At 41.9% G+C, this 11,226-nt stretch overlaps 2 protein-coding genes across 4 annotated transcripts in view; one reads left to right on the top strand and one right to left on the bottom strand.

The window, feature by feature from the left end:
* Positions 1-5,516, bottom strand: part of Tmem62 (transmembrane protein 62) — a 40,800-nt gene extending 35,284 nt beyond the window's left edge. Inside the window, exon 1 of the mRNA XM_031371609.1 lies at positions 5,151-5,516. Within this exon, the coding sequence (XP_031227469.1) occupies positions 5,151-5,153 (3 nt within the window). The 5' untranslated portion in view covers positions 5,154-5,516. The remainder of the gene's footprint in view (positions 1-5,150) is intronic.
* Ubr1 (ubiquitin protein ligase E3 component n-recognin 1) overlaps positions 5,190-11,226 on the top strand; it is a 113,253-nt gene continuing 107,216 nt past the window's right edge. For 2 of the 3 annotated variants that reach the window (XM_031371573.1, XM_031371572.1), the window contains exon 1: positions 5,191-5,419. In XM_031371573.1, the coding sequence (XP_031227433.1) occupies positions 5,339-5,419 (81 nt within the window). In that variant the 5' untranslated portion in view covers positions 5,191-5,338. Of the gene's footprint in view, positions 5,420-11,226 lie in introns of all 3 variants that reach the window. The other variant, XM_031371574.1, reaches the window with a different exon arrangement.

Raw genomic sequence — 11,226 nt, 5'->3', positions numbered from 1 at the left:
AATATCTAAAAAAAAAAAAAAACAAAACTGTAAAATTGATTCCACATTAGAACACAGAATTCAGGGTAGCCTAAATGTGTATTCCCAAGCTATGGTCACTGTTAGAATAAAGTGGCTGGGGGTGGAGGAGGGGTAGTACCTTTGGCCGGCCCAGGCCAAGGTGTACCGCTAAGAAGTTATGCCACACAACAGATCTGGTGTAAGAGGTTAACTTGGGGAGGAGAGAGAGCGAAAGATCATCTTGCAGTGGGGACATGAGAGACAAAAAAAGACAGAGGGACAGTAAGGATAAACAAGACAGGGAATGAGAGAGACAGAGAGAGAGAAAGAGAGAGAGAATAAGAGAGAGAAAGAGAGAGAGAGAGAGAGAGAATAAGAGAGAGAGAAAGAGAGAGAGAGGGAGAGGGAAAGAGAGAGAGAGAGAGAAAGAGAGAGAGAGAGAGAGAGAGAGAGAGACCTAATCCAGACATAACTGGCAACCACTGTTGATGAGGTAAGCTGCTGCTAGGTCCCCGAGGACAGACGCATAGAATGCCTGATTGCTAACAGTCGCTCAAAATGGCTCCAGAATAAAACTACCTCTTACTCCCTTCACGATGAAAATTAAGTTTGTTTTGTTTTGTTGTTTTGTTTTTTGCATCAACAAATGTTATATGATTCTAACGTTGTAAATCTTTTATAATATATATAAAGTTTAGGTATGCAGATATACATGTATCTAGTTGCACATACATAGAGCATTAAACTTACTAAAATTAATTTGAAAAAAAAAAGAAATTAAAAGGTCAAACACAAGTTTTTGAAAAATATTATAAAGGAAAATCTTATCATAGCCAGGGATGAATAACTTATCTAACATGAGATATACAGAAAGCATAAATACTTAGCTGGGTGTGGTGGCACATGCCTCTAGTCACAACACTGTAGAAGAGAGCTAGCAAGTTCCAGGCCACGTGTGTTACACAGTGAGACCCTGACTAAAACAAACAAACAAAATAAACAACAGAACACCCCACTGTTAAAAAATATTATAACCATCTCAATTAAAATTCAGCAGTTATTTTAAAAAGCTGGGCATGATGTTTTGTACTTTTATCCCCTGCAATAGAATAGAGGCAACAAGCACAAGAATCTATAGAGAACGAAGAACTCTTGACAAGTCTGAATGGATATTGTTACCTGAGGATACCAAACAGTAATAAACTCTAGGCCCTTGGTTGGGGATGCTGTTGCCTAACAAGACATCCACAATGGAAGACTTTATGCTACATGAAAGTGCTTTTGTATATAAGAAAACCATGGGGTGAGAAGGGAGTTCACTTAGCTATTACCAAACACTGTACTGTAGAAAACCAGGCATTCTGGACTTCAGGTGGTGCCTCATTAATCTTCACAAACTTTATATAGGCATCTGTTTCATAGATGAGGAAGTCCAGTAAGGCTAATGCTCCTAAATTTAAAACCAAGTAGTAAAAATAAAATGTACCAAATCCCAATGAATAAATTTGCTTCTAGAGGTATATAGCCTCTATTATTTAGTTATTATTAAATTAGTTCCCCAACAGGAAGGAAGGGCCCAATCACATCTGGTTAGAAAAACAGGACGACATTAGAAGTGCTTTCCTTAAAAGATGGGCAGATCCTTTAAAGATATACACGTTTGCAAGGCTATAGAGATGGCTCAGCAGTTAAGAGCGTTCGCTACTCTTCAGAGGACTCGGCGTCAATTCCCAGCACCAGTTTCAGTGAGTTTATTCCTCTCTTCTGGCTTTTTTGGGTACTGTACACAGGTAGAACAAAGACATGCATAGAGGCAAAATACCCATACACACAAAATATAAATAAAATTAAAAATTAAAATAAGATGTTTATACCAGTACATCTTGTAGGGAAAACTAGAAAGTACAATGTAGAAAACGATTTTCAGTTTTGAAACCCAGAGAATAATTTCGTGTTTACATTTGGGTCTATGTAGACATTTCAGTTTGGAAATTAAAACATCCCAATACTAAAAACAAAACAAAACAAAACAAAACATTTCTTATTCAAAGAATTTTAGATAAGTGGTACTTGTCATAAAAAAGCACCTACAGCTGGGCGTGGTGGCGCACGCCTTTAGTCCCAGCGCTTGGGAGGCAGAGGCAAGCGGATTTCTGAGTTCGAGCCCAGCCTGGTCTACAGAGTGAGCTCCAGGACAGCCAGGGCTTACAGAGAAACCCTGTCTCAAAAAAACAAAAAAAAAGCACCTACAACTATCTGAAACAAAAAGGTTTTGTTGTTGTTTTGTCTTATTTGGTTTGGTTTTTCGAGACAAGGTTTCTCTGTGTAGCCCTGGCTGTCCTGGAACGTTGTTGAACTCAGGAGATTCACCTGCCTCTGTCTCCTGAGTGCTGGAATTAAATATGTGTGCCACCACCATCCGGGATAATGTATACTCTATAGGGATGTCAAGGATACATTTCTGTATGAGTCTGGAGACAAAATTAAAACTATCTTAGTGATGTGCTGGCTAGTTTTATGCCAACTTTACAGGACCTATAGTCATTAGAGGAGAGGCAGCCTCATTTGAAAAAAGCCTCTACAAGATTGGGCTGTAAGCACATAGGGCATTTTCTTTTCATTAGTGAGTGATGAGGCAGGGCCCAGCCCATTGTGGGCGGGGCCAACCCTGGGCTGGTGGTCTGATTCTATAGGAAAGCAGGCTGAGCAAGTCACAATGAACAAGACGCAGTAGGCAAGCTGAGCCCCTCCATGGCCTGTGCATCAGCTCCTGCCTTCAGGTTCCTGTCCTGTTTGAGTTCCTGCTCTGACTTCCTTGGCTAATGAACAGTGAAGTGTGGAAGTGGAAGTGTAAACCAAACCCTTTCAGCAGCTTTGGTCACTGGTATTTCCTTGCGGTAACAGTAAACAGAAGACTGTGATGAGCATTTGTCGTTAAAATTTTTTCATTAACACAAGAATAAGGCGAGCGGTAGTGGTGCATGCCTTTAATCCCAGCACTTGGGAGGCAGAGGCAGGCGGATTTCTGAGTTCGAGGCCAGCCTGGTCTACAGAGTTAAGTTCCAGAACAGCCGGGGCTACACAGAGAATCTCTGTCTCAAAAAACCAACCAACCAACCAAACAAACAAACAAAAAACCAAAAAAACAAAACAAAACAAAAAAAACCCAAAACCCACAAGAATAAGATTTTGATGATTAGCATTCTTCATTAAATGTGCTTAATATAAAAATTGCTGTGTTTTTAAGCACTGAGGATTAAGTCCAGGATAATGTGTACGCTATCTTTGAACAAACTCTATCTTTGAACTATAATCCTATTCTACAGGTGCATTTGTTATTATTGGCTTGTGTGCATGTGTCTGTGTGATGTGTGTCTGTAGTATGTATGTGTGTGTGGTAAGCCCTTTACAATGAGTCACAAGCTCTCAGCCTTATGTCTTGTGCTCGCCCCCCCAAAACCAGTCACTTGACTTTTCACCCAACAATGTGTCTTCTCAAGATAGAAAGAACAATCCGACAGCAGTGTTTCTCAAACTTTATTTTTCTCAGGATCGCTTTAAACTCCTTAAAACTATTGGGCCCCTCCCCAAGAATCTTCTGCATATGTGGCTGCTATCAATATTTACTAATTACAATTAAGATGAAGAAAAAATTTAATTAACTTAAAAGTTTCCATGCAGGGTTTCATGTAACCCAATATGTTCTGCTTTTTGTTGTTTTGGGACAGGTCCTCACTTGCAGCTAAACTGATCTGGAACTATATTGTTCTGTTGCCTCCAACTTGGAACAACCTTTATATCTCTCAAATGCTAGCTAACATTACAGTCGTAAACGATCCATGCCTGCTTTGCAAGCATTTAAACAACATAACATTTTTTCTTTCTTTTTCTCTTTTTGAGATGGGGTCTCACCTCGTAGCTCCCAAGCAGACTAGACTGGCCTTGAATTCAGAGATCCAACTGCCTCTGCTTAAATGTGTGTGCCATTACACAAGGCATAAACAGCATTTAAATGAAAATTAGCTCTGTAAACAAAAATTATCCAAAGTGTGGGAATGGTTAAGTTTTGCAAATTTCTTTTCTTTCTTTCTTTTTTTTTTCTTTTAGGATTTATTTATTTTATGTATGTGAGTACACCATTGCTCTCATCAGACACCCCAGAAGAGGGCATCAGACCCCATTACAGATGGTTGTGAGCCACGATGTGGTTGCTGGGAATTGAACTCAGGACCTCTGGTAGAGCAGTAAGTGTTCTTAACTGAGAACACTGAGCCATCTCTCCAGCCCCCAATTTTTGCAAATTTCTTAAGTTCCAATTTAATAGAAGATAAGTGTGTTTTAGTTCTGCCTCTCATTATAGTCAGTCATGTGTTGTTTTAGTTGGCTTCTGTAAAGAAAATTTGACCTTATAGATAGCCTTAAAAAAAAAAAAAAAAAAAAAAAACTTTCATGGCAGGCAAAATGGTAGAGAACCAATCCCCTCAAATTGTCCTTTGACATCTAAACATGAATCGTGGCACACGTGCACACACACAAACGTATACACGCACGTCAGTAAAGTTTCATATTGCATATATATATATTAAAAGTTTCAAATATATATATATTAAAAGTTTCAAATATATATGTGTGTGTATATATATATATATATATATATATATATATATATATATATATATATATATATTAAAAGGGGCCAGGTGGCTGACATCTGTCACTTGGAATGCAGAGGTAGGAGGAATGCGTGGTATTGGAGACTATTATTCGTTTCGTAAAAACCAAACCAAACTAAACAACAACAAAAACAAGAACAGATGACACTAAATTAGCTCTTTATCACCTTTGTCCTCCAACCCTGGTCTTGGCCTTGGGCGCTTTCTCCTGGTTCAGAGCTATTCCTTCGCACTATGCACAGATACACAAATGCAGGCATTTGTAGTCTGAGGCAACGTTTTCCCCTCGATGTTTCCTTACATCTACCTTGCTCTTTTCACGTGGAATTCCACAGCGGGGTTGGTCTTCCCTTACGGACAGATGGACTAGGTCTCTCGGTTTTGTCACCTCACCACCCCTACACCCGTGTAAAGGGTTAGCGACGGAGAGGAGGGGACTTCCCTCGGGGGGATCAGCCCCGGGGGAGCAGGACTAACCATCAGGGGCGGAAACCTCCGGCTTGGCAGGTCCAGAGCCTGCTTCCGGGAAGCCGACCGGAAGCCGCTCCGGGTGCTGCGACAAACCTGACTTCAGGGGCCGTCGTAAAAGTGTCGTCCCTGTCGCGCCGGGCTGGCCACAGGTTTCGGCCGGGGGTCGGGAACTGCGGGCGTTCGTTTCCCTTAAGATGGCGGACGACGAGATGGACGGCGCCGAGAGGATGGACGTCAGCCCGGAGCCTCCCCTGGCCCCGCGTCGGCCCGCGTCGGTGAGTCTTCATCGGCTGGCGCCTTTTGTCCTCTCCACCAACAGCTGGCCACCGCGCCGGGGAGGGTTTGGGGCTGCGCTTTCTATGGCGGCGCTGGGGAAGTGGAGGGCTAGGATGGAAGGACCGACCCTCCCTCCCCCGATAAAGTTAGTCGTCTCCTACACACATCCCTGCCAGCCAAATCTACGGAGTTTAATGGCTGTCATCTATTAAGTCTCAACGTGTCAGACACGCAGGTCTCTATTTTGAAGTAGAAAGAACTCGTGCAAATTTAGGTGGTTTGCTGTAGGAGCTGAGATGAGGTTGGAGAAGGCCATTTTTCGGTAGACGCATTGCTGACCCCTCTTGTTGATAGGCATCGGGACCAGCACCTGGTGTGATATACCATTAGTCGGGTGGACTTGATAGTGGCCGTGAGTGTTGCGGCTGGCAAGTCATGTCCAGATATCCATTTCTGTAGCGTCTTGAGAACCCTAGATCTGGCCCCTAGTGAGAGAAATTTGTCATTTGTCATGCCTTTTACATGTGAGAAGGGACATCTCAAGCGAGAGAATACTGAAATCTATAGTTGGCTCTTAGATTTTGAAAGACTGAGAAAGGAGAGGTAGAATAAAATTGAGTCAACAGTCTGGCTGTAGGGAGAATACGAACAGACTAGGCTAAAAGGTGGGGTAATGCTCACAAAACATTCTCATGTTGTCCCTTCAGATAACTAGTAGGGAGGGAGATCCTTAGGAAGTACTCGCTATTGATCATGACATGTTATATCAGTTTGTCTATAGCTGCATATGGAAAAGTGTGGGAATCATACCCACACCCGCACAAACCCATAGTATAGACACATAGCTGATAGTGAAGTTGTTTGTAGTTTTAATAAACTCATTCTTGGCTTACTTTACCCCAGCAGACTCTAGAACATTATTTTATGAGATGAGAGAATGACTCAGAAATAAGTCAACCATGGGGACTAGAAAGAATGTCTGTAAGATAAAAACCCACTAGGGACAAACTGAGTAAGAATATGACTACTAGATCAGCACTTGGCAGTCTTCCTCCTCCATCCCAAAAAGTAGCTGAAACTCATTTCACCACTGGTAATGTAGCTTAGATGAAAACAGCTAGAAAATGTTTCCAAGTACCTAAACCGTTTTATGTTTGTTTTTGTTTTTGTTTTTTAGTGCTGGGGAGAAAACTCAAGGCCTTATGCATGCTAGGCAAGGGCTCTTCTTCTGAGCTACAGGTTAAGGTAGAAGGATCATTTAGTTTCAGGAGTTCCAGGCAAACCCCCAGCTAGGTAGTGAAACTCTATCTAAAAACAAAAATAGAAAAAATGATTCATAGATAGAATCATGTGCTTTTTGTTGTTGTTGTTTGTAACCTAGTATGTTATAGTCAGAAGAGCTATAGTTTCCTATTGCCAAAGATGAGTAATGTTTATTTATTTTTTATTTTTTTAGTTTTTTAGTTTTTTGAGGCAGAGTTTCTCTGTGTAGCCCTGGTTGTCCTGGAACTCACTCTGTAGACCAGGCTGGCCTCGAACTCAGAAATCCGCCGGCCTCTGCTTCACAAGTGCTGGGATTAAAGGTATGCTCCACCACTGCCCGGCTGAGTAATGTTTATTTAAATCATTGCTATGTTAATTCTTTCCTACTAGCACTACAAAACCCCATTAATAAAACCATAAAACATCCATTAATTTGGAATTGGAAATAATGGTATGGAAATTGAATAGGACTCTGTAACAAACATGCCTTCAAAGAATAATATATTTCTTTGGGCAAAGCTTTTTAAACTTTACAGAGAACCAAGGAGTGGTGTCATACCGCCTCAGGGAATCCAGTCTATAGATCTTATAAATGATGAAGAATTTAGATTCAAGATAGGGTAGTGTAAGTGAATACAGACCTATGACTGTGAAGCCCTTGGTTTTTGGCTTGAGCCTTTCTGCTTGACCCCAGAGTTCATCCTACTTCCTGTACTTTTTCAAGCTGCCCTTTCCCATTTCATTCTTCCTATTTTAAAACCCTTGTGGTTAAGCAGACATTGCTCAGCTTGAGTCTTCAGTATGGATTGCTGTTTGCTTAATTTGTATCTCAAATTACTGTTGGGTCTTGAGGAAACAAAATAACAAATATAGGACGACTACAAGCTGTAATAAAGGTTTCCGTTCTCATCAGAGTGCTTTTCTAGTTACAGTTGCTGATTTCTTTAAACTAAATTGCCTTTTTTAAAGATACAGGGTCGTTTTAGTAACTTTTCAGCAAGGTCTAATCACCTAACAAAAGCTGGGCGGTGGTGGCATACACCTTTAATCCCAGCACATGGGAGGTAGAGGCAGGCTGATTTCTTAGTTCGAGGCCAGCCTGGTCTACAGAGTGAGTTCCAGGACAGCCAGGGCTACACAGAGAAACCCTGTCCGGAAAAAAAAAAAAAAAGGAAAAAGAAAAAGAAAATACGATAGAAGCGAAGATGACCTAATTATTAAGTTGAAGGAAAAAGGAAATACGATAGAAGTGAAGATGACCTAATTATTAAGTTGAAGGAAAAAGGAAATATGATAGAAGCGAAGATGACCTAATTATTAAGTTGAAAGAAAATGAAGGGAACAGATGGCCTCTGTACCTCTGGTTTTTGGTCTCTGCATTCATGGTAGGTTTTAGGAGGGCAGCCGGAAAGCAAATCAAGGGCTTTGTTATTCTTGTACAGGGCACCTCCTCCATGTTAGCTCTTGGATACAAATGTCTCTCTACACTCATCATGGTAATCTAAGATACCATTTGTTGCCTAGACAACTGTAGCTTCTTCACTGGTCTCTCTCCTTCTACTTTTGTCTTCTTCCAGTGTGGGAATGAGAGGAAGCCTTGAGTGAACATGTGCTGTTGACATGGACAAAAGCTTGTCAAGGAACATGGCCTCAGACCCACGGGAAATGGCAAAGCTTCCCTCTCCACCACTGCTCCCAGGGTGATGCTCAGAGGGATGGCAATGTCTTCTTCTGGTCCACTTGTATATATTGATAGTGTTTGTAGAAAGAAAAATGTGCACCATAACTATCATCTCCCCTTCCCCAAGATGTTTATGGTCTGAAGAGTGCTTCCTTCAGAGAACACTCCTATTGAGATTAGCTAATCTCCTTGTTTATCTGTATGTCAAAACTCTGCCTTCTTCTTCAGCTGGATGCAAGAGCCCTGCCTGTCTGTGCTGTATATATATATAAACACAAGTGAGCTTTTGGAATGCTGAGGTCTCTCCATCTGTGAGTCCAGGCTGTCTGATCCCAGCTTTTCATCTCCCTGTGTCTGTCATTTCTTCATTCCCTTGCCCCTCAGGGCAAGTCCCTGGAGCAATGCTGGACAAAGCATTGCAGTCATTTTTCTACAGAGCAACCAGTGTAATCTTTAAGACTAAATCAGTTCTATGTCAGTCGTCAGTACTTCATAGAGAATCTGTCTGGAAAGATCGATTTGTAAATCAGTGATGCATGATGAACCATGGAGAGGTGCCTTTGCCTGTCCTTATGTGCTGCCTTTGAAGGCTATTTCAAATTTCCTTCCATTACATTAGCCAGCTTCTCTAAAGGCATTAATCCTGTGCTATATTTTATGAAATAATTTCATGTACGCTTTAATCCATTGTCTCAGGTAGCTTAAGACAATGTATTAAGACCTCATTACTGCCTGGTGACTTACATGAGCTCCTGTATGAGTTAACATGCACTTGTGAAAGACGCAATAGCTGTTTTTATTTTGATTGATGAATTTGGTTTTTTTTTTTTTTCTTTACTTTCTTGAGACAGGATTTTGTTATGGAGCTCATACTGGCCTATAACTCACAATCCATCATGCCTAGCATGATGCACCCTTTAAAAAAGTATTATGTCCCTATAACAACTGGAGTACTTGTGGAAAGAGGCTATATTCTGAACAAATGCCACAGAAAGAACCAGAATTACTGTGCTTCCCTGAGTACCCACTTGTTCCCCAGAAGCAATTCAGGTCCTGGTCAGAGCCAAGTCCACAGTTACTCTCTTAAGTATTCCTTCTAATAGTTTACTTAATGCTGTTCTTCTAAACAAGCTCTACTTGACTCAGTAGAGTGAGTCTCAAACCACTTAATATGCTTTTATGGGCAAACTCTTAAAAAGCCTTTGTTTTTACAAGTAAGCTTAGAAATGGCTTTAGCCACAGGAAGGTATGTCTTTTCATTCATTCTTTTTTAATGCACACATACATGCTTTACTTTGAAATATAAGAAAATATCTTAATTGTTAGTCCATACACTGAAAAGAACCGTAGGGAAACATTGCATTTATCCAAAGACTCAAAAAGAAGTATGGGTCAGAGATGAAAATGGAAGACAGCTGCTCAAGAGTGACAGGGTGCTTATAAAAACCAGATTTTGACAGCATGCTTATTATGCTTTAACTAAAGAGTAAAGAGGAGAGAGACAGACAGAGATGGAGACAGAAGCGACAGTGCTTGTCATAGCCTCTCTATATTGTTCTGACTTATATTGTTAATGCCACAAATACATAGGAAACATGTTTACAGACAGCACAAGGCTAGCAGGAATAATGAAATGTAGTATGGAAGAGAGACTCAGTCAGATTAAGGCTGACAATATGGAACTAACAGAGGAGAAATAAAGCCATACAGCTAGGTTTACTTGTCCATAGGACCGGGGGTCTCCATGGGACTAGGGGTCTCTATGGGGCTGGGGTCTCCATGGAACTGGGGTCTCCATGGGACTAGGGGTCTCTATGGGACTGGGGTCTCCATGGGACTGGGGCCTTCGTGAGACTGGGGCCTCCGTGGGACTGGGGTCCATGGGACTGGGGGCCTCTGTGGGACTGGGGTCTCCATGGGACTGGGGGTCTCCATGGGACTAGGGGTCTCTATGGGACTGGGGCCTCCGTGGGACTGGGGCCTCCGTGGGACTGGGGTCTCCATGGGACTGGGAGTCTCCATGGGACTGGGAGTCTCCATGGGACTGGGAGTCTCCACGGGACTGAGGGCCTCCATGGTACTGGGGTCTCTGTGGGACTGGTCTGAGAGCTGCTGGCTTCCTACATTCTTCAAGCTGAGACTGTACTCTTTGAAAGCAGAAATTTTGTTGTTTGTTTTTAAAAATATTAACTTGTTATCAGGCATGGTGGTGCATGCTTTTAATCCCAAAACTTGGGAAGCAGAGGCAGGTAGATCTCTGAGCTTGAGGCCAGCCTGGTTTATAGTCAGGGATACACAGAGAAATCCTGTCTCAAAAACCAAAACAAAAAGTACTTGTCAAACAATATGAGGAAACTTGTATGCCCAAGGATTTCTTGATGGTTAGAAATTTCTTTTTTCTTTCTTTTTTTTTTTTTTTAGTTTTTTTGTTTTTTGGTTTTTTTGAGACAGGGTTTCTCTGTGTAGCCCTGGCTGTCCTGGAACTCACTCTGTAGACCAGGCTGGCCTCGAACTCAGAAATCCGCCTGCCTCTGCCTCCCAAGCGCTGGGATTTAAGGTATGCGCCACCACTGCCTGGCTAGAAATTTTTTGATGGTTGTCTGATTGCTAATTCGGTACTACCTATGAAAAATTCCAGAGCCTCTAGGTTTTGTTACCTCTAGAGAGAGAGAGAGAGAGAGAGAGAGAGAGAGAGAGAGAGAGAGAGAGACAGATAGAAGTAGCCAAGTCTTTAATCCCACAATTTTGTAGACAAGGCAGGTAGATTTCTCAGTTTAAGACAAGGCTACTCGTCGGGCAGTGGTGGCACACGCCTTTAATCCCAGCGCTTGGGAGGCAGAGGCAGGCGGATTTCTGAGTTCG

Source organism: Mastomys coucha, unplaced genomic scaffold, assembly GCF_008632895.1.
Source record: "Mastomys coucha isolate ucsf_1 unplaced genomic scaffold, UCSF_Mcou_1 pScaffold15, whole genome shotgun sequence".
Lineage (NCBI taxonomy): Eukaryota > Metazoa > Chordata > Mammalia > Rodentia > Muridae > Mastomys > Mastomys coucha.
This window is presented reverse-complemented; position numbering and strand designations above follow the sequence as displayed.